The sequence below is a fragment of the Colletotrichum spaethianum genome (genome assembly GCF_022836535.1).
Source record: "Colletotrichum spaethianum MAFF 239500 DNA, contig66, whole genome shotgun sequence".
In the NCBI taxonomy this organism is placed as follows: domain Eukaryota; kingdom Fungi; phylum Ascomycota; class Sordariomycetes; order Glomerellales; family Glomerellaceae; genus Colletotrichum; species Colletotrichum spaethianum.
In genome coordinates, this window is record NW_026054836.1 from 159508 (window position 1) to 181508 (window position 22001).

The following is a 22001-nucleotide window of genomic DNA, read 5'->3' on the forward strand; positions in this document are numbered from 1 at the left end:
TGTAGCGTGGCCAGTCTTAACCAAGTCTGGTCATTGGGCCCGGCAAAGGTCCCCGGGTCTCGCCCTGTCGAACTCAATAGGAGTGCTTCGGCTGGGGTCAAGCCATGTACAGACAGAAGGTCTTGGATGCAGGGCAGGGTTTAAGGCAGCTCAGTCTCAATAGGCCCTTGGTGATCATTCACTGACCGTACGGCTTCTTGTGCCGCATTTTGTGGTGATCTTCCTGCGTGCCGTCTTTGCGGAGTCGCGCTGAGCGGGCCCTGAGACACCTTCTGGAATCTGTACGCCAATGCGAGACAATGACTTGGAGACGAAGCTCTGAACAGACGTCAATGTTTCTCGAGCTCGATGCCCCAAGAATGTCTTGATTTGAGTGAAGTTATAGGATTAGTGAAATCATGAGGCTGGCGCAAGGGTTTGGTTGTCTTTGTTCTCCCACGCCCCTTCGTGCCTTCCACGAGGACCGACTCTTAGTTTGACCACACCTGCACCATGGCGGCCTTTCCTCAATGGAAGGCAAAGACAGCATGTGTGTGTATGTACCTACCTCGTTCAACAGGACCCTCCTCGTCTCCATCCTTACCTAATCAAACTTCGACACCTGATTGACCAATCACAACAGCAGAAACAAAAGCGACTAGCTGGGGTGGGTTTTGGTTCTAGCGCGGGCCCTCCACACTCACCACGGCTTTGCTGTCGCGCAGGCTGCTGCACCCTCACCTCGTCCTCCTATCATCGCTCAGACATATCACGATCTACCACCTCCAAGCCCACCACCCTGTCTTTCTTCAGCTTGCCAACCCCGAATTTCGACCGTTCGAGATGGCCGCCACCTGTGAGGAATCGACACCCCTCGTTCCCCGTGGCCCCCAAATCTCCAAAACCCCATGTCGCCTATTCATCATCATCAGAGCTTTGATTCTGCATCGACATGGGTGGAAGTTACATCATCCCTAATTCAGCTGAATGACGTCCTTTTCACCATCTTGGCCTCTCATCCCTCAGTAAGATCACCCTTCGTTCCCACCCCGAACTGAGATGAATGCTGGGGTACACCGGTAGAGTCGTCGAAAGAAGAGCCAAGCACCAAGGTCCCAGGCACTGCACTTTCCAGTATGCCATCCCACCCCAGTTCCACAATCCAACTTTGGCCAAACAAAGCGCCCAGCCCAACCGCCTACACCTACGCCCCAGTGCGTCGGCGCCGCTGAAACCCAAGCTACATGGCGTCCTCGCCAGATTTCGCGCTTGTCTGCTGTTGAATATCGATAGAGTTCAATCCACGTCTTGCCCTAACATGGGATTCCGCGACAGGGGTCGTAGTCGGACGCCATACCGTACAGATGCGGTTGCCATTCGAGAGCCCAACACATTCGACAACACACCTGCAGCAGATAAGGGCCCCAGGGCTGTAGGGTGGTCTGGGCTGGCCCCGACAAACACGGATCATGGCCAGACCGACGCGAGCTCGCCGCAGCCGCTCCTGGCCCGTATCCGGGGTCCCTAGGCCGCCTGCGACCGTTCCTGGTGGAACCTACTGCCGAATAGCTTCGCAACAAGCCATGGCAGCTCGACGGCCCTCTCTTTGGCGTGTCCTAGAAGACACCCTCCTACGAACAACAGGCCCGGCACTGGTATGCCCGTGAGGATGTCACTGCATTCCCAAGGTCTTAGACGCCGCGGTGGGGGTACCGCGGGGTTGACTTCATCACCCAACCAGCTTCGAGTGTCCTGCTTGGAATGCACCTTTGCCGTGAACACACATGACCGACAGATCACCTGAAGGCTGGAGGACGTTTGTGTTGTTCTCAAAACACCATGCACAGAACTACGAGTGCGATTCCAACTCTATATTCAAGACCAATGTTGGCACGCTTGCGACGTCCTGGAGGCTCAAACAATGACGGTCGAGTCAAGGTGCGCGATGTCCCTGAATAGCAACACCAATACCAATTAGAAATAGCAAGATGCAAGACGGAGCCCCTCCGAATGGCATTGCAGTCTGGATTGAGGGAGGGCTTGCTGCATGCTTTGCGAGCCTCGCGGACGGGATCACCGTGCGGTCGGACGATTGTCTTGCTGGGCCCATTTTGTATCCTTGCCTCCATGCCTTGCTGCTCAGTAGAACCACTAATGGCTCACCAGGAACATTGCATCCGCTTGGCATCTCATCTGAGTACGGCGTACATACCTACTCGCACCGGGAGATGGCTTTAGTCGAGGACCCACCAAACTTCCGGCCCTTCACTTTCTTCCGCGATCCATTCCTGATGAGGCGCGTCCTCCAGGGCTCTTTCGACTGCATGTACCTGTAGTTGCCTCCACTTGCTACGCCTCCCCGGTTCTCCCGTCCACTTCGTGTCTCTGTACCCTCTCTGCACTGCACTGCCATCGTGGGTCTTGTGGCCGGGACGCATAGCAAGCGTCTCCTCCGCGTCGACCACTAGAGCCGAGAGGCAGCTCCACCTGGCCGGAGAGGGCGAAGGAAAGCAGAGTCCTGGGGAGTTCTCGTGGGCAAGGAAGCAGAGCGCGAAGACGGTACTGCAAGGAGTGTTAGCTGCTCTCGAAGCCCTGGCCCAGGCGCCATGCACGTGTAGGGCCGCCGCGTGCTGTGACGGTCATCTTGTTGATTGCTGTCAATTTTCTAGCATATAGGATGTCGAGTCAGTCCAGCAGCTTTATGTGTGCACTCGCTACAATGACCCCAATTGCAGACGTACAGCAACAGCATGCCGCTTGGTTTCGAATATCGGGATGCACCATTCAGATCCAGCGGAAAGGAAGACGAGCTTGGAGGATACTGCTCCGATGACGCCAGTCTGGCGAGCATGTCCGTACCCTCAACAGGAGGGTACCGGGCCAAGCTTTCTTTTTTTTTTCCCTTGCTGCCGCGCCTCCTTCACATCACAGCGCCAGTAGACCCAGCAATGTATGTCTGACTTCGCGGGACCTTGTTCGTTCCCCTATGTCCCATGTTTACATCCTCAGGGCCTGCTGCACAATGGTCTCCTTTCGTAGTGTACAGACGTTCATAACACAGACCACAGGGACCAGGTTTGATTTTAGTTTTTGTGGCCTGCACTTGCACCCACTTCAACCCTGGCTGCCAGACTTGCTACCCATCCCCGTCGCGCCTAGGATCCCAAGTCGGACACTCGTGTGGCACCTCGCGCTCTTCTACCTGTTCTGTTGCGACTCCCTCTACCTACTTCTTCTTTTCATCTTCATCCTTATAAGACCCCACGCCCCTCTTGTCTCTCAGGTACCAACCGAGCTATCCTCTCTCGCAAAGCTTGGCGGATCTTCGATGCATTGCCCGCAAATCCCCAAAGACGTCACAAGCCGTGCAGTTCTATTGTTGTTGGTTCTCTACTAGCTCCCTCGTCCAATCCGTCCTAGGCCAGCACCGAGCCTCGGCCTGAAAGGGAAGAGAGTCTTGCGCCGCCAAAGTTACAGACAGCACCATCTTAGCCCCGGTTAATACTTCTTTCGACGACGTTGGGCATCAGCTCTGCTTCCACCCGGGGTCTTTGACTGTTCCGCTGTGCCGTTCGGGCATCCGACCAGCCGCCACTGCGATCAAGCCACGACGACCGCGACGACAAGGACAACGAGGAACGACAGGTCACCTCATACCCACTCACTCCGCAGGCATAGTAGTGTCCGTCTGCGTCTGGATCACTTAAGGTTCCTGGGCATCCGGTCCCCATCTAGACACCACGAGACGAGGTGAACGAGCGCCTCGCCTCCGCACTAAGACCTGGAGAGGGAGTTCCACTGAGGACTGGGATCACGGTGTAAGCAGAGCCAACGTCGGCCAGCCATTGTCAGCACTGCCAATAGCATCTGTCAGCCGAAACACCCAAAACACCAGAACCACCAGCATCATCAGCACCCGCGACGGGAACCTCACTACCTCAACGCTGGATACACACTGTCCGCCCTACCTGCGGGCTCAGAGGCTTGTCACTCGGCTCAGCGAGTGAGCGAGTAGATGCCCTGTGACGAAGCGTGAAAACAGAGAAGCACTTGTCTCTGCATGGAACTCGCGCAGACGACCTAGGTCCTCCGTTCTACACTACGGACACACAGCGCACACGCTACGACAGCCCAGCCTAACCCCCCCGGCCGCGTTCCAGCACCGACACGGCACCCCACAATTTCACCGCCGAAAACGCTTGCTTGCTCAGAGAGTTGGAGACGCTCTCGCATGCACGCCTGCGCATCTGCACCACACCTGCACGCCCACTTGGATTGGAGCACAACTGCCCTCTCACGCAATCAGACGCCGTCGATTACCACACGCCCCCCTCGTCACGGCCGCCCCCCTCCACTTTCCCCCTCCCCGGCCGACCATCCTCCTTCCCCCAACCCCAGTTTTTACTGCTGGAGCAAAGCCAGCGACATTCCCCATCTCCTCTTGAAATCGCACATCTGCTCCGCTGATTTGCTTTGGTTTGGTTTTTCTCGGCCTGGACCTCGCTTGACCTGAGGTACACCTGGTCTCGTTCCCCTCGGTCTTTGGTCCTTTTTTTTTTTTTTGGTGCTGCTCTACGAGTGGTCGAGTCAGAACCTATTCTCTGCGACAAATCTCGACGCCTCTTCTCCTCTCCCCGCCCACCCATTCATTCCCTCATCCTCTTCTCTTAAACTTTGTAACACCTGCCGCCGACGAACAGGTTACAAGTCCTCAGCACAACCAGACGAGACGAGACCGCCGACGAGGACGGGGCAAGCGACCGGACTGCTCCTCGCCCCCCAGGACCAGTCTTCGCTGTAATGGTCCTTGCTTGCGACCGCTGTGACCCCCACTACGCCCACACAAGCAATCACACTTACACCGCGGTCCAAAGACATAAACAGGAACAGGGACAACCGCCGTCCTCCAGCACCGGCGTGCGGGGAGCCAGCCCGGGACCGTCTTCTTTCCACAGTCGTCGCCTCTCCGTTGATCTTTCCCTTGTTTCGTGCATGACAAAGGACAATGTCATCTAGTCTGCAGCAGCTCCAAAACCAACAATTCAGAGCTGTCAGTCTCGACTACTCGCAGCACGGCCTGGACTCGCCCGGCGCTCATTCCCATATAACCACTTCCTCGGCCTCCCATCAAGCATTTTCCTCCGGAACCCCAAATGACGGCATGCGGTCCAACAGCGCCGCCCAGAGTCTCGTCGATGCTTCTCATTTTCCCGACGACTTTTCCTTCCCGCCCCACGAACTACACGACCAGAATGCAATGATGTTTCTCGGTGAGCCAGACCATGCTTCCGACATGTTTCCGACGTCGCACCGCCCCTCGGTATCGTCCATGGGTGGCCGCCAAAACTCCATAACCGTCATGCCCGTTCCCTTTGCAAGAGCAACGGACCAGCGACGCCATAGCGTAATCACCTCGGAAGATGGCAGCCAGGACAGCGGCCACGCCGACCGCAATCCCCTGGAAGATGCCGGAGCCGACGAGTTCGGCTTACCCGCGCAGGCGGCCGGCAACGGGGCCGAAATGGGCGGCAAGGCCAAGGACGACAAGACGGACCAGACTCCCGCGTGGAGTGAATTGAAGACCAAGGCCGGCAAAGAACGAAAGCGGCTTCCGCTGGCGTGCATCGCCTGCCGACGCAAGAAGATCCGATGCTCGGGGGAAAAGCCCGCCTGCAAGCACTGCCTGCGCTCCCGGATCCCCTGCGTGTACAAGGTGACGACGAGGAAAGCCGCGCCCAGGACCGACTACATGGCCATGTTGGACAAGAGACTCAAGCGCATGGAGGAGCGCATCATCAAGATCGTCCCGAAAAACGAACAAGACTCGAATGCCGCGTCGCTGACCCGTGCCGTTGTCAAACCGGCAATTCCGGGTACCCTCCCCGCGGCTAAGGCCGGCTCCAAGAAGCGAGCTGCCGACGAAGCCTTCGGCCAGGACCTCGACCACTGGGCGAAAGCACCGGTCAAGACCATGCTTGACGCGTCCAACAAACCAACGTCCCTTCAGGCGCAGGAGGCGGAAGAGAACAAGCTGTTCCTCGAGGGACTCGATGCACTGCCGTCCAAGGAGATTCAGGAACATTTAGCCGAGGTATTTTTCGAGAACATTTACGGCCAAGCGTATCACCTGCTTCACAAACCGAGTTATATGAGAAAGCTCAGGTACGTCTCGTGAGACAGCTTGTGCTAACCAAGGCTGACCAATTCGCAGGGCCGGGACGCTGCCACCCGTTCTCATCTTGTCTGTTTGCGCCATTGCCGCCCGCTTCTCCAGCCACCCTAAGCTTAATAACTCATCACCCAATTTCTTGCGCGGGGAAGAGTGGGCATCACATGCCAGAGACATTTGTACCAGGCGATACGAATGGCCCAACATCACGATCTTGACATGCCTATTAATCCTGGGCCTGCACGAGTTCGGCACCTGTCACGGCGGGAGGAGTTGGGCCCTCGGTGGGCAGGCGATCCGCATGGCGTTCGCTCTTCAACTCCACAAGGACCTGGACCACGATCCGCTCAATCGTAACGGGTCGTCACAGTTGAGCTTCATTGACCGGGAAATTCGGCGGAGGACGATGTGGGCCTGCTTCCTCATGGATCGGTTCAATTCGTCGGGCACAGAACGGCCGACGTTCGTGAGGGAAGAGACCATCGACATACCACTGCCGATCAAGGAGAAGTATTTCCAACTCGACATGCCGGCGCCGACGGAGACGCTCAAGGGCAAAGTGCCCCACCCGGTGTCGGCAGACGATGGCCAAATGGCCGACGCCAAAGACAACATGGGCGTTGCCGCCCACATGATCAAGACGATCGCCCTCTGGGGGAAGGTCATCAACTATCTCAATCAGGGGGGAAAGGAGCTCGACCCCCATCCCATTTGGAGCCCGGAGTCCGAGTACGCCACGCTGCTCCAAGAGGCGGAGAAGCTGCTGGATAACCTCCCCGAGGGTCTGCAATACTCGCCAGAGAACCTGGCGCTCCACGACACGGAAAAAATGGCCAACCAGTTTCTCTTCCTTCACATCGCGATCCATCAAAACATCTTGTTCCTCAACCGTGTCGCCGTGGCAACACCAAACAGCCCCGCAGCCCAAGGTGTTCCCAGGGACTTTGTCACCAAGGCTGGCGACAAGACATTCGCAGCGGCCAACCGCATCTCGGAGATCCTCAAAGACGCCGAGTCCCACATGGTCACGGCCCCCTTTGTCGGATACTGCGCGTTCTCTTCGGGAACCATTCACATCCTCGGCATCTTTTCCGGCACCCCTGCCGTGGAGGCGGCCTCCAAGAAGAACCTGGCAACCAACGTCAAGTTCCTCTCCAAGATGAAGAGGTACTGGGGCATGTTCCACTACATGTCGGAAAACCTTCGTGACCAATACCGGACATACGCCGATGCCGCCCGACAAGGGTCCTCGAGCAAGGAGGCCTCGACGGCCTCTCCCATCTTCCAGTACGGCGACTGGTTTGACCGATACCCCCACGGAGTTTCACAATCCGACTTTTCGGACCCGGCGACGCTGAAGAACAAGGAGAAGGGCGACGACGCCGTCTTGGAGCAGAAGCCCGAGCTGCACACCGTGGAGGAGTACTTTACAAACCTGTCGCCGCCTCGCAGCACCGAGGGCAACTCCTCAAGGCCCAACCCGCTCAAGCGCAAGTCTTTTGCTGGGAAGAAGTTGGGCACGGGCACGAGAGCGGATGGAAGCCGCCCCGAGCCGCTCTCCAACGAGAACATCGCCGTCACCGCGCAAGAGCAGCTGAGTGCTCGCATGCAGCAGCAGAGAGGCATGCGAGGCTCGCTCGGCGGCCAGACCAGCGGCCCAACCAGCTTCAACCCCCTCACCGCAACCCACTCGCAGGGATCCAACTACCATGCCCTCTCGCCCATCAGCCCGATTGCCGTCGGCCAGTTCGGGCACCATCACCCGGGCACGCCGTCGTTCTACTCCCCCGACTTGCTCAACATGTCGTTGAACCAGCAGAACGGGATCCTGCAGCCCTCGACCGGCAGCTTGTCTTTGGCGGGTACTCGATGGAGCAGGGCAACATCAGCCATTTCGACGGCATCGACTGGGACGGCATGCCCTCCAGCGCCCACAGCGCCTCGGGGACGCACCGGGAGGGCGCTCGCTCTCGTACCCAGCGCGGCAACCCCAACGGCATGGGTGGGCCCGTCCCCGGGCACCCAGACAGCATGCCCGGGTATGGGGCTCAAGAGGCATCGACCGCGTGGTTCATGCCGTTCAACATGGAGCCGCCCGAAATCGGCCAGGACATGGGTATAAACATTGACGGGTTTGGCAACATGTTTGGCAGCGGCTTGCATCACGGGGCGCGCTGAAGCGGCTTCGACGTGGCGTGGGACAGTAGGAGCAGGCGCCGGACGTGCCTGTGAGCCACATATCACCTGTACATTCTACATGTCTTGGATTTCTTTTCATGTTTTCTCCTCTACTAATGACTACATGACGGGCAAAAGGACGGAATGGTACCAGGACAGGATAAAAAAAGGGTCTGGCGGGATTTTTACCTTAGCGATTTTGCGATGTACTTTGTGAGATACCTACCATTAATGCCAACAAAACGATGCGATTCACTTTTTGATGGGGGTTTTCACGATGCGTGGCCCGTCTGTGCCAGTCTGTGCCAGTCTGGTGATTCGAGAGGACGAGGGAAACCTGTACATGGTATCGTTGGTGGTCTAAATACAGCTATTTTTCTATGCCCGGAGCCCAATATAACAAAAGAAAAAAAAAGGAGACGTTTACTGGACTGATTTCACATCAGCGACGGCAAAGCGCTATTACCGCTTCACTCCTCCGCGGCGCCCTCGGCCGTCTTCTTCCCCTCGACCTCTTGCGCTTCTTGCTCGAGCCGTCCAGCGCGGCGCCGCCGTCCTCGGCGTTCTCCTCTGCCCGCTCGTCGCCGCCGCCGCCGCCGCCACCGGCCGCGCGCTTCCCCCTCTTCTTGCTCTTCTTCTCCTTGATCTCGACCTCGTCGAGGCCAAACGTCGGGCCGGTGCGCTCGTACTCCTGGCCAAAGTGCTCCCTGCGCCACTGCCGGAGGCGCGCCTTCTTGCCGAGCCGCTTCTTGTCCTTGCGCTTCTTCTCCTCGTCGCGGAAGGTCGCGAGCTTCTTGAGGCCGGCGAAGCTGTTGAGCGCCGCGTCCGAGGGCGCCAGCAGGATGTCGCGCGCCGTCATGCCAAAGGCCTGGGGTGACGTCTCGCGGTACCGGAAGGCCGGCAGCTCCGCGTTGTCCTTGGACGACGAGGGCACGGCGACATCGAGGTCCATCTTTGCGTCGACGAGGGCCTCGAGCTTGGCGCGCTCGGCCTTGGCGGCCTTCTTGGCCTCGAGCCGTTCCTTTTTGAGGTCCTTTGTCGTCTTGCGCTTCTTGGACGGGCGGCCATCTTCGTCTTCGTCGTCGTCGTCTTCTTCTTCTTCCGCGGCGGCGTTGGCTGCCGCTGCCTCGTCGTCTGTGAGGGTGATCTGGGGGTGTTCCGTGTCGTCCTTGAAGTCGGGGATGATGTCCTTGATGTCAATGTCGTCGTCCCACGTGGGCTTCTTGGGCTTCTTCTTCCGCTTCTTCTGGCCGTCGCCGTCCTCCGCGTCCGCGTCCGCGTCCTCGTCCGAGTCAGAGCCGCCGCCCTCGGCCACGGCGTAGTAGTCCTCGCCGAACCGGCGCTTCATCTCGTCCTCCCACTTGTCGTCGTCCCACGCGTCGTTGAGGAAGCGCAGCCACTCCTCGTCCTTGAGCTCCTTGCCGCTGAGGCCCGCGGCGTGCTTGATCTTCTTGAGCTTCTCCTCGGCCTCCTCGAGCTTGAGCTTGCGCAGGCGCGCCTTCTCTTCCTTGCGCTCCTGCTTCTCGGCCTCCTTGCGCTCGCGCTCGGCCTCGCGCTGCTTCTTGCGCGAGCTGGCGGCCTCCTTACGGACGGACCGCGCGCTGACAATCTCACGCGAGTACGTCTTGAGCGCCTGGTTGGCCTTGTCCGGGTCCTCGAAACGCAGGTTGTAGGCCTCCTCGAACTTGTCGTACAGCTCGCCCTCGTCGCCCTCGCCGTCGTCCGACTCGAATGCCTTCCAGTTGTGCTCGCCGCCTCGGTCCACGCGCGCGCCGCCATGAAGTTGGAGAGAAAGAGCTCCGGGTCCTTCTCGGCGTTGGCAATGTCCTCCTCGGTGATCTGCTTCTTGGTCTTCTTCTTGTACGGGTTGACGTTGGCCGCGCGCGCCGGGTGGATGCCCTCGTCGTCGAGGTCCTCCGGCTTGACGGTCTCCTGTCCCGGTTTCCGCTGCACAAAGTCGTCCTCGTTGTCCGACTCCGCGGCCTTGTTGATCTGCGAGATGATGGACTTCTTGAGGGCGTCCTGCTCCTGGTTGTACGTCTGCGGCGGCGGCGGGCCGTCCTCGTCCTCGTCGTCGGAAGCGCCTACGCCTCCGGCGAGAATCTTTTCGCGGTGGTAGTCCTTGAGGAACAACGGCTTCTCCTTCTTCTTCGAGGGCGTCGGCTCGGCGGCGGCGGCGGCGTTGGAGGTTTCCTGGAAGAAGGAAAAGTTCTTGTCGAGCACTCTGGGGTCTTTGTTCTTGATCGCGCTGAGGGTGGCGGAGATCTGGGCGTCTAGGTCCTCCGTCGCGAGGAATCCCTCTTCGTCCTCGGTCTCGTCGGACGACGACGAGTCGGCGTCGGAGTCGTCATCCTTGCCTTTGCCGGTTTTTTTGAACTTTTCCTCCACTGCATCTGTTAGGTGTTGCTCCCGAATACCATGCAGGACGCAATTGGGTCCACTCACGTCTGTGTAGCTCCTCGCGCTTCTTGTTGTGCTCAAACCGCTTCGCATACTCCTCGTTTACCTTCAGCTGCGGCGTCGCAATGTCTGCCCTCCATCTTCGTCGTCTGAGTCGCTGTCGTCCAAAAGGTTGACCTTCTTCGGCACCTTCTCTTTCTTCGACTCGGGCGCCATGATGCCGGTTTCGTTTTTCCCTGGACCGGACGTATGTGCACGAGATTGGGGTGGGCTAAAGAGAGAACTGGAGTCGTGCAAGTCTTTGGGGACCCTCCAGAATTGAAGATCCAAAGGTGGTCAAGGAACTTTTTTTTTCTGCCGCCCGGCAGCTGCTGCACGCCCGTCGCGGGCCCTGCCAGGCGATTGGGATTTTTGGCGGGGACCTGGGCGGATCCCGGCGCATCAATTCTCCGCCACCCCTCTGATCACTGGAGCTGAGAGCAAGAGCATTGGCCAACGCCGGGCGCTGCCTCCTCGGGGGGGCGCTTCGTCATTGTTGCGCCTCATCCTCGTTGTTTCAGTGGCCGAGCTGCCGTCCAACCTGCCACTAACGAAAACCATCCAACCAACCACCCATCGCAAAAGGCAGCAACTTGATTCAACTTCGCCGCCTCGTTCCATCCGAACCGATTTCTCAACCCGTCCTCCCGCCCTACCCACGAATTTCCAAAGAGGCTATCGTTATCGACCTGACCACAGATAAAGATGGACGGATCCGGCGGTGCCCCGAAGCCGAGCAGCAGCGTCAAGCTGGTCCTGCTCGGTGAAGCTGCAGTGGGAAAGGTACGGCCACCATCCGAACTCGGCATCGTGAACTCATGCTAAACGCATCTCAGTCGTCGCTTGTTCTGCGCTTCGTCAACAACGATTTCCAAGAAAACAAGGAGCCAACTATCGGAGGTGCGAAACACTGCCGTCGTAGACTTGTCGTAGAGTCAAGAGCTAACCCGCCGACTCCCTTGCAGCCGCCTTCCTGACACAAAAGTGCAACCTGCCGACCCGAACGATCAAGTTCGAGATCTGGGATACCGCCGGCCAGGAGCGCTTCGCCTCTCTGGCGCCCATGTACTACCGCAACGCCCAAGCCGCCCTCGTCGTCTACGACCTCACGAAGCCGACGTCACTGATCAAGGCCAAGCACTGGGTGGCGGAACTCCAACGACAAGCCTCGCCTGGCATAGTCATTGCCCTCGTCGGCAACAAGCTCGATTTGACAAACAACGCCGAATCCGGCTCCGCCGGCGACAATGAGGAGGCCGATGCGGAGGACTCGGGCGACGCTAGGAAGGTCTCGACAGATGAGGCCAAGACGTACGCCGAGGAGGAGAGCCTGCTCTTCTTCGAGACAAGTGCCAAGACGGGTCACAACGTCACCGAGGTCTTCACGGCGATCGCCAACGCCATCCCGGAGACGTCTCTGAAGAGCGCACGGGGTCCGGGCGCATCGCACGCCGTGAGCCGGGGCGGAGAGGACCAGCAGCGGGTCAGCCTGACGGGCTCTAGGGACGCCGGGGCGAAGGAGGGATGCGCTTGCTGATCGTAGGCTGTCGTACGTATGTGTGCGAGTGTGTGAGAGAGACCTCGGGAGAGAACGACTTGGCGAGGAGGAATTCCTTGTTTTCATCATTTCGGAGTCGTTCAGTTTTTTATGCGCTGCATTTCTGCTACAGGGTTCATTTTATGGGAGCGTCCATTCGGCAGCAACTGGGAAGTTCGTCATGGGTTGGAAGCAGACCCAAAGACGCTCGCAGCCCTTCACTTGCCCACTTTCCGTCGTGTAACATGGTCGTTTTGTACTGGAACGTATTGCAGAAGAAGACATTGGGATGGACGCGGGTCAGTTTGAAACTGATGCTTCGTAGTGCATTATGTAGACGAAATCTCATATACAATCAAGACGATTCACGGTAGCTTTTGTGTCTCACAGCCTTGGATGATGAACCCCCGGTTTCCGCATCGTCGCAGCATGCCAGACTGAATAGGTAACTAGGCAGGTGAGCGAGTAATTCAGCGGGCAGACGAGTGGCCGATCCCAAGCAAGCACTGTAAAACGAGCTGGCCGGTGAGGTGATTGGAGATCCCTGATTGGCCAGCTACCGCCCACGCGTCCCACCTTTTTTCTGGTTCTTCCCGCGCCTCGTCCACCTCAAACTCCTCCGTCACTACAGAATCTTTCTACGACCACCTGCTCTCTTGCGCAAACAAGCCAAACAAAACAACAACGACCAGCCGTCATGACAGTGTCCCGCGCGACACGTTGAAACCCTTTTATCTCCTGTTTCCCCAATAATATCCGGCTGGCGGCAACGCGGCCACTTACGCTCTTCTTTTCAGACCCCTCTTTCGCCCATGTATCCCTCGTCTTGAGCGTCCTTCCTTCTACACCGACGACAGCATGGCTTCGTCAATCACGCCGGCTCAGGCCGAGCTCATCAGGCAAGCTGCAGTTTTTTTTTTTATCTCACTGATTGCTGGGCTAACCTGTGGTCTTTAGCTCGCTCGCACCCGACGACATTCCGATCAAGCTGCGATGCGCCATCTGCAGCAAGCTCGCCGTCAACGCCTTCCGTCTGCCCTGCTGCGAGCAAGCCATTTGCGAGACCTGTCAGTCACGCGACCTCTTGCGTCACCCGTGCGATCAATATCTGACCGATACCCCAGGCCAACACTCCCTACCCTCGTCTTGCCCGGTTTGCGAGCACTCGCCGGTGTCCGCCGATGACTGCACACCGCACAAGTCGCTGCGAACGACGATCAAAGTTTTCCTCCGTACACAAGAAAAGAAGCGCGAGGAAGCGCGGTCCAAGGACGCAAAGGACTCGGCACCGCCTACCCCCGTCGACGTGAAGCCGAATGTGCAGCCAGCTGCCCCCTCCGAGTCCCCGGCCGTCCAAACCCCTTCACAGCCTGCTGCTGCACCCAATGCGCAGGACGAGCATACCGATTCCCAAGTCGCGCCAGCCGCGGACCCAAACACGGACGGGAAAACCGATGCCAGCGCAGCTGCGGCACAGAACAGCAACGTTCGTACCCCGATGATACTCTTGCGGAATAGATCTTGCTGACATGCCTTTCAGGACGCGCCTACCCACGACGAGGAGCCCGTCATCTCTAAGGGAGAGGATGACGATGACGAGACAGTAATCATCACTGGCGACGAGAACGCGGCCAATGGCAACACGAACGCTGAGCAGCAGGAGGGCGATGTTATGGAGAACAATGGTGCCGAAGGCGACGATGCGAATGCGAATGAGAACGCCAACTTTAATGGCATGAATGGAGGCAACTTTTCAAACATGAACTTCGCTGGGAATGGCGACTTCAACCAGATGCAAATGATGATGGCCATGCAGAACGGCATGGGGGCCAACTCCTTTGGCAACTTTCCTATGATGGGTAAGTACCACTCGCAACCATGTCCGCGACCGAAGCTAACCATGTCAGGTATGCCAGGAATGGGTATGGACCCAATGGCGATGCAGAACATGTACATGAACGGCGGCTATGGTCCTCAAGGCATGGGCATGGGAGGCTTCGGCGGTGGTTTCGGCTCAGGCTCCAATAACTGGAACGGGCAACAGTCATGGAATTTCGGCCAAGATAATTTCAATTCTGCTAATGCTGCTGGCATGGGATCTGGTGACTATGGCAACTATAACTCAGGATTCCAGTCAGGGTACAATCAAGGTAATTACGGCCACCAATTCAATGATTACCGCCGCAACAACTACGGCAACCGTGGACGTGGACGAGGACGCGGCTTTTACGGCGGCGGCTATGGTCGAGGCGGGTACCAACAGTATGGCGGCTACGGAGACCAAGCCCATATGCAACAGCAGTACGGATCGAACATGCACGGCCAGGGATCTGAAGACGGAAGCCGAGCAGCCGGCAACGTGGACGAGTTTGGTCGCGAGCGCAATAACGACCAAGAAGAGACCTCTAACGCAGAAGGGGACAACCACGGAGAGGGTGGTGAGAGTTCCAAACCCGTAAACGAGGGCGGGAATGAGCAGGGCCCTCGTGATGCATCGGAGCATGAGAACACTGAGAACGGATCACACATGGCACAGGAATCCGGTGATTACTCTGCGTATAACGGGAACGGCATGCCTGTAGGTTATGGACCCCCGGGTTTCCCAAACCAGAACCCAGGATTCGCACCTGCAGCACCTGATGTTCCCATAAATGCCCCGACAGGTCCCAAGGCCATGCGCCAGGGCCTGCCGAATACCAGCTTGCACACATTGCGGGCGCGAGGATATGTTATTCCTGACGACAGAGGCCGGCAGGTTTCGGTTGACGGGCCCGCCGTGCAGAGTCCTGCCTTGGAACAGCAGCGGTCGAGAAGCAACTCCTCTACGCGCACCAAAGATAAGGATAGGAACCGCCGTCGGGACGCGAGTCGAGATCGTGAGAGGGAGCCTGACGCCAGGTCAGAGAGGGACTACGCCGGACGAGAACGGGATCACTCACGCTCCCCATCACGCAGCAGAGAGCAGAGCCGAGAGCGCAAGAGCGAGCGCGGCGACCGCCACCGGCGTCGACGCAGACGCTCCGAATCAAGGTCTGTCGACGGTCGGGACGATGAGTATCGTCGCAGGAAGCATAAGAGCAGAAAGCACCCTCACACAATGACGAAGAAGAGGTCAAGTCCCGATCCAGAGACGACGGCTACGAGGAGAGGTCGAGGTCCACTTCGCCCAGCGACTCTAAGAGATCTAGCCACCGGAGCCGCAGAGACCGCGACGAGAAGCGCCGCGACCGGGAGAAGGACAAGTACCGAGATGATGACCACGACGACTACCACAGGAAGTCCAGCCACCGCTCGCACAGAGACAGGGATCGCGACCGCGATCGCGACTATGACCGTGAACGAGACCGCAAGGACCGCGACCGTGAAAAGGACCGGAAGCGCGACAAGCACAGGGATCGGGACCATCGTCACCGCAGCAGTCGCAAGCACTCGGCCGAGCCGCCCACGCCCGTCGAGAAAGACTTCAACCCGCCCACCGGCCCGCGGGGCAGCACGTCGGGCCTCGAAATAAAGGGAGCGAGCTCAAAGCCCGGCCGATCCTCGGACCGGCAAGACGCAGGAAGACGAGGCTCCCAGGCGTCGATCAACAGCAAATCCGCGCCCAGCGTCCCTACCAAGGATGCCCACGCCCTCGAACGTGAGGCCAGGGACCGTGAGCGTCTGCTCAAGGAGACGCAGCGCATGGCTGGCTTGGCTGGCCTGGCGGGTGCAAAGCGCAGCAGAGAAGACGGCGGCGACGACGGCAAGCGCAGCCGGCGCAAGGGGCGCCGCAGCGAGGCCATCAGCGTGGATGACGAAGAGGAGCGGATGCGCAGAATGGAGGCCGAACGCGAGGGACATCGTTGGGGCTAGCAGCCTGGCGGCAGACCCAGGGCTGCCGGCACAGAAGCGAATGAGAATACAGCCGGCAGGTTGGGTCGCCACGTTATTCGTTCCAGCAGATACCGACGAGCGGATAACCGCACCGACCACTTTTAAGCTAGCGACTATACGCTGATTTAGAGGTTGGTGGCGGGCATACCAGGTTGCGTTTAATACCAGCCAAAAGTTATCATTTCCTCCGATGCGGTCTCTTCCCGGGGACTATTGTCTGTATAAGGACAGTGCCATCCATTTTATCCGGCACATTGTCTCCCCATGAGCCGGGGGGAAAAGCCAGCCAGCCAGTGAGGGGCGGAGAGCAGCACTGGCAGCTTGTAGGATCAAGTGGTAGACTTTAACGCTTCAGCAGCCGGCACGGCCCCTTATAGAGTTTTAATTGAACTCTCTGATATGACTTGTGTATTCCAACCTTGATGAAGTTTGCGAGATGTGTCCACCGATGGTACCGGTTCTAGGCTAAACGGGATTCGCACGAGGGTGTGTTCCTCAGCGACACGTCCCTCGAGTGTATCAATGTATCGAGATTCGCAGCCGAGCCGAGAGACTGACTAAGATAGTACCGTCGCGCGGGGGTCATCTATATCGGATTGTCCCTCCGCAGCTCGTGTCGTTGTCACGATACGCCAACTAACCACCATCATGACCGGCAGCTCGGCGGAACACTCAGAGCTTCGGTGCATTCCCCCCCCCATCCGTGGGATTCAGACTTCGCGAGTGGTCCAACCAGCGGTCTGAGAATCATGGTGGCTCTATGCGATGACAGAGGGTCGTCGGCGATTTTGGCGGGCTTTTTTTCTCATTAGTAACATTCACTAGGGCCGACGAGGCGTCGATCCACTACTACCCGACGGCTTACTGGACAAGTCCGTTGACATGTCATCTCAAAGGGGGTATGGGTACGACCTGGGAGATTGACATTGGGGTCACATAGTCGGTCATGAGGAAGCGCCCCCGATTATCGTCAAATTGGAAGCCCCAGAAGCAGCCATGGGGTTTTATCGTCCCCATCGATAAACACGAACCGTTTTCCATATTCCCGTGAGCAACAAACCATCAGAACAGCCTCTGCATCGCGACGAATGTCGAACCAGGCAGCACACTCCTTCACGCTGACAGTGAAGCGCAGCAGCACCGACGATCACCCCTAGCACGGAGTGAATCGGGTTCTACGAGGAAGTCTCGACCTTGTGCGATCCCCCTTGCGTGCTGACATGCAGGGTTGCCGAATAATCAAGCTCATTCAACCTTACCAAGCGAACACACTGCCGAGTGTCCCATTGGCCGGCCGCCTTACGTCGTGTGCCCACGGTCCCTTGTCAATATTGGCGCGCCCAGCTCTTCAACCCCCGGCTGCACGATGCTAGTGTACCTACAGCCCCCATCTTGGAGACGACACCACGTTGGCTTGGTCATTTGTCCGAGTCCCCGGGATGCAAGCACAGAGAGGTCTGGCAGTCGAAGCCAGAGAACACCCACCCCCTCTTCATGAAATTCACGAGATGGCCTGCGAGAGATGGCAAAGCACCAGAAGACGCGATCGAGGTCAAGGTCGAGTTGGGTGCCCCACGCTGCGGCCCGCGTTCTTCGCACTAGCCTGGGAGGGGGCGCTGTTGGTTGTGGCTTGGAATCCAAGGGCCGCGGATGAGGATAGGCCACAAGCGCGGAGGTAGTGAAACCAGCAAGCGCTTGAATCCCACCATGTACCGAAGAGGACACAGGTCGTCGTCCGTCCCTCGTACCGGCAGTGGTGCACTTTGCGAGACAGGCACAGCTCCCCGGGCGAACAGGCTAACGTGGGAAACCGTCCGTCTGGGGCGCCAGGTTATTATACGGCGGGGGAGATCATTGCCCACCAGAGACGACTGCATACCATGCCCACTACTACTTTCTGCCTGGGGGCTCGCTACTGTGCTCTTGATTTCTGCCTGGGCTAGGTATCCCGGCTGAGGCACGAACACCACCCCCGGGGGAGGGATGAGAGAGGCGGCGCCCAAGGTCGTACTGAGCCAATATCTAGGCTCAGCTAGCCAGCCAGCCCTGCTGGTTGGCCCATTGCTTTTGTCTTCTCATACATGTCCGTTTGATCCTTGCGCGATCCTACTGCTGCTGCTGCTGCTGCTGCTTTTCATTCCCGCCGTATCCCATTTCTGTTGCGTGCTGGTCCTTTTTCTTCTGTTCCCCCTCAGTCACTCGCTTACTGGCCTTGTTCGTGATAAAGCAACCGTCCGCGCAGTACCCTAAACCTATCCGGACTATATCTCTTGGCGGGTCAGCCCTATCTTGACCAGACCGGCTTTTGGATCTACGACGACGGAAGACTTATAGTTTGGAAGGAGGGGTAGACCAAGGACACAAAGTGGGCAAGACAGCACCGAAGCACCTGGGCGTACCGCCTCGACCAAAGAGCCAAGATGAAGGAAGGGGAGAAGTATCTCAACATGGCGCACCACCACCAGGACCAGCGCCAACAACAGTATGAATCGGGCCTCGAAGTCGCCGACACCCAGGGCCCATGGCACCGCAACGACATCCCCCTGCCCGAGATGACGCCCTACATCCACGTTGACGCCAAAACCGCGACAACGCCGCAGGTCGCCGACGACCCGGCATCGTGGCACCACTACTACAAGCAGAACCCGGGCCTCGAGGTCGTGTCCTCGCCATCCGTCACCACGCCCGGCGGCTACGGAGGCACCACGGCGGCGGCATACAGCCAAGACTCCGGTTCGGCGTACGGCGCCAACGGACAGCAGCATCCCCCGGGCTACCACCACCCGTCACCGGATGCAAAGTACGCCGATGCGGAGGGGCGGGGGAAGATGTGCGGCGTGCGGCGGAAGCTATGCTACATCATCATGGGCGTCGCGATAGTCCTTGTCGTGGCGGCCATCGCCATCGGCGTCGGGGTGGGCTTGGCAACCAGGCGGCAGTCGGATTCCGACAACTCGTCGTCAGAGTATGTCTCATCGCCCTCTCCTTTTTTCTCTTTCCTTCTCTCTTTTTCCCCCTATCTCCCGTGTCTCTCAACTCCTCATCGCGCCCCACGTTGAACTGCTCCACTGACGCCAACACCTCCCTCCCCAGCAACTCAACAACCCCGGAATCAACAAAAACAGCAAACATCGTCTGCCCCGCCTCGGACAACGCGACGTATTCGGCGCAGGACGCGCCCGCCCGCCACTTCCGCCTCATCTGCGGCCACGACTACAACGCGGACGCGGGCGCCATCGACCTCACCTCGGCCAACGCCACCACCATGGCCGCCTGCATCGACCTCTGCGCCGCAAAGTCCGACTGCGTCGGCGCCGGCTGGGGCGTCTACTACGGCGACCACATCTGCTGGATGAAGAGCCGGCTCGGCGAGATGAACACTTCGGGGAACTGGATCTTCGCCGTGGACGTCAACAAGACGTCGACGACGTCGACATGAGCTTCTTTTTGCATGTTTCTGTCGCGGCCAACGACGTGTGGGGCTGGAACAGAAAGAGGAAACGGGCTGGTGGGGGAGCCATTCCATGATGAAATGCCATGGCGTTCAGGAGGCGCTCTGTTTGGGGCTGGGGAATTCCCCCCTCCCGGCGCTTTCGTAGGTAATGGGACGGAAACGATCTCCCTCGGGATGGGACGGCCAACGAGCATCTCACAATGTGGTGGCCCCGTATGGGAGGGTCAAAAAGACGGGCGAACAACTGTACAGCGCTCTATGCGGCTTCGGGATACGGTTCCGACATGATGGCCAGGGACCTGTACGATACCAATTTCAATTTCATTTTCATTTTCGGGCAAACTTGTGTCATCAAACGTTCAAAGTCTTTTCATTCATTGCTTTTGTCTGCTTGCTAGCCCTCGCTAGCAGCTCTTTGTCACTCGCCAGGCGACAAGACCGCGTCTGCCAACCACCCGTGTCAGGGTGTTCCAAATCCCGTCGTCACCGAAATCAAGATCGTCGAGGTTCAGGTGCTGTCTGTAACGCCACACCTCGCGGAACCGCAGGCCCTTGAGACCCTTGTTGGGGAGATAGGGGTCGATCCATGTCGCCGACGCCGGCGCGATCAGGTACGTGCCGTTCTTCTCCTTGAGATACTCCGAGTTGCGTCGATCGGCGGGCGTGTCGCAGGTCGCAAGCTTGGTGAGCTCCTCGAGGAGCGTGTCGCCCTTCATACCCATCACATCGCGCGTGGTGAGTACCTCGTTCTTGCCGTTCAGCAGCCAGATGGGCGGCGTGTAAGTCTTCCACCAGACGGCTTGCGTCGCATCCGGCTGCTTGCTCAAAAATACCTGGCCCGGCACAATACCCCCTTGGTGGTAGATACCCATCAGGATGCCGAAGAACAGGTTGAAGACGATCCAGGCGCCGATCCATACCCGGAGAAGGGTGCGGCTTCTGGGCATGTGGACCGACGAGAGGATGAGCGGGACGGTCGGCAAAAGGAACCGGGCTTCTTGGTGCTGGAAGATGGACAGCACGAAGACGCCGGAGATGGCCGAGTAGAGTCGAAGTGAGATGTGCGGCTGGGTGAATAGCAGAACCGCCGCCGGGCCAATTAACATGGGGATGTTGACCAGCAAATGCTGGTACCAGGGGTGTAGGCCATGCTGCGCGAGGTTGTTTGTGTCGATGTTGTAGAGGAGGTTGTTCAGTGGCGTGATGACCGGCCGGGTGATGAGGTCTGTCCACTTTATGGGCTCAGGAAGATAGAATGCCGTATCCAAGGCGATGGCGACGAAGGTAGTTGTGAGAGCAGCTAACACCGTGACGGTGAAGGAGATGGGCCTGTCGGGCTGTTAGTGGGCGCGTCCCCGATGTCATGATATCAAAGATGGACCAACCTGTTAAGAAAATGGGGTATCAAGCGAAGTCCCGGAATCAACAAGAATGCCGGGAAAGTAATCCTATTAAACAATCCAAAAACGGCTACCACGCCGAGAATCGAAGAAGCAAGAAGCGATGATTGTTGCTGGCGCAAACATTAGCATACCCCGTCTGTGGGTGCCCACAACGCTCTACCAAGGGGGTCCTTACCGGGCTCTCGACAATGCGCTGGATCAAGACCAAGCACCACGCCACAACCAGGCATTCCACCGAGTTGGAGAACGTGTGGGTTTGGTAAGTCCATGTGACATAGGACGAAGCGACCAAAAGCACAGCAACCCGGCGGTGGCGTGGAGAGCTGATGAGCTCGTGAATAGCCCAGTCCTCCAGGACAAAGCTGGTGACGAACATGAGGACGCGAAGGGTCCAAAAGACGGCGATGGGAGGGATCTCTCCGTCTTTGCCGTTACCAATCCACAGCCATCGCAGCAGCAACATGGGCAGGCCGTATACAGGCCATAATGGAAAGACGCTTCGTATCGGGTGCTCGTTTGTGAATTCCCAGGTGTGTCGAACCGGGTAGCTAAAGATTTGGCCTGCGCCACGCCGTCAGCCCAGATCCTCGATGGCGAACATGAGCCCAAACTCACTCCGAGCTCGGTGTAAGCTCGGGGGAAGCTCCCTGGCGCAGAACGGAGAGCTGCATCCGTTGGCCACGCGAAGGGCACAGCATGCAGCAGGTGGGAAATCGAATCAGACATACCTGCGATAACCTCTGGACCTTGGAAGTTCTCGTCGGGGTGGAGGTAGCTGGGTGACAGCGCGAACCACAGCCGAATCAACACCAGGAACAGGTACGTTCTCCGCCACATGGCTCGCAGTGTTATTGATTAAAATGCGGTCGTCGTGAGTGCTGCGCGCAGCTTGAGCATCGGTCCGCGATCGAGGGCAGATGAGTTGCGATTCGGTCGTTCTTAGTCGGGGCAAGGGCGGCGCGAGGTTCG

At 58.3% G+C, this 22001-nt stretch overlaps 7 protein-coding genes across 7 annotated transcripts; 5 read left to right on the top strand and 2 right to left on the bottom strand.

Moving 5' to 3' along the window:
- Positions 1 to 1297: 1297 nt before the first annotated feature.
- ColSpa_12588 (uncharacterized protein) lies at positions 1298 to 1507 on the top strand (the record flags this gene model as incomplete). The annotated part of the gene is made up of 1 exon (XM_049278800.1): positions 1298 to 1507. One exon carries the CDS (start codon positions 1298 to 1300, stop codon positions 1505 to 1507), a length of 210 nt encoding a protein of 69 aa, XP_049134757.1.
- Positions 1508 to 4984: 3477 nt separating this feature from the next.
- Positions 4985 to 8326, top strand: ColSpa_12589 (putative transcriptional regulatory protein; the record flags this gene model as incomplete). Its single annotated transcript, XM_049278801.1, has 3 exons — positions 4985 to 6141; positions 6191 to 7999; positions 8038 to 8326. The coding sequence occupies 3 exons, from the start codon at positions 4985 to 4987 to the stop codon at positions 8324 to 8326; spliced, it is 3255 nt and encodes a 1084-aa protein (XP_049134758.1).
- A 442-nt stretch (positions 8327 to 8768) lies between these two features.
- ColSpa_12590 (protein KRI1) lies at positions 8769 to 10942 on the bottom strand (the record flags this gene model as incomplete). The annotated part of the gene is made up of 4 exons (XM_049278802.1): positions 8769 to 10052; positions 10199 to 10719; positions 10772 to 10883; positions 10904 to 10942. The coding sequence occupies 4 exons, from the start codon at positions 10940 to 10942 to the stop codon at positions 8769 to 8771; spliced, it is 1956 nt and encodes a 651-aa protein (XP_049134759.1).
- Positions 10943 to 11470: 528 nt separating this feature from the next.
- ColSpa_12591 (vacuolar protein sorting-associated protein 26) lies at positions 11471 to 12302 on the top strand (the record flags this gene model as incomplete). The annotated part of the gene is made up of 3 exons (XM_049278803.1): positions 11471 to 11548; positions 11602 to 11665; positions 11731 to 12302. The coding sequence occupies 3 exons, from the start codon at positions 11471 to 11473 to the stop codon at positions 12300 to 12302; spliced, it is 714 nt and encodes a 237-aa protein (XP_049134760.1).
- An 858-nt stretch (positions 12303 to 13160) lies between these two features.
- On the top strand, positions 13161 to 16154 carry ColSpa_12592 (nipped-B-like protein B; the record flags this gene model as incomplete). The annotated part of the gene is made up of 5 exons (XM_049278804.1): positions 13161 to 13211; positions 13291 to 13788; positions 13843 to 14161; positions 14219 to 15332; positions 15431 to 16154. 5 exons carry the CDS (start codon positions 13161 to 13163, stop codon positions 16152 to 16154), a joined length of 2706 nt encoding a protein of 901 aa, XP_049134761.1.
- A 2441-nt stretch (positions 16155 to 18595) lies between these two features.
- On the top strand, positions 18596 to 19614 carry ColSpa_12593 (uncharacterized protein; the record flags this gene model as incomplete). The annotated part of the gene is made up of 2 exons (XM_049278805.1): positions 18596 to 19140; positions 19269 to 19614. The coding sequence occupies 2 exons, from the start codon at positions 18596 to 18598 to the stop codon at positions 19612 to 19614; spliced, it is 891 nt and encodes a 296-aa protein (XP_049134762.1).
- Positions 19615 to 20033: 419 nt separating this feature from the next.
- Positions 20034 to 21869, bottom strand: ColSpa_12594 (GPI mannosyltransferase 4; the record flags this gene model as incomplete). Its single annotated transcript, XM_049278806.1, has 4 exons — positions 20034 to 20958; positions 21015 to 21142; positions 21208 to 21593; positions 21761 to 21869. The coding sequence occupies 4 exons, from the start codon at positions 21867 to 21869 to the stop codon at positions 20034 to 20036; spliced, it is 1548 nt and encodes a 515-aa protein (XP_049134763.1).
- Between the last annotated feature and the right edge of the window lie 132 nt (positions 21870 to 22001).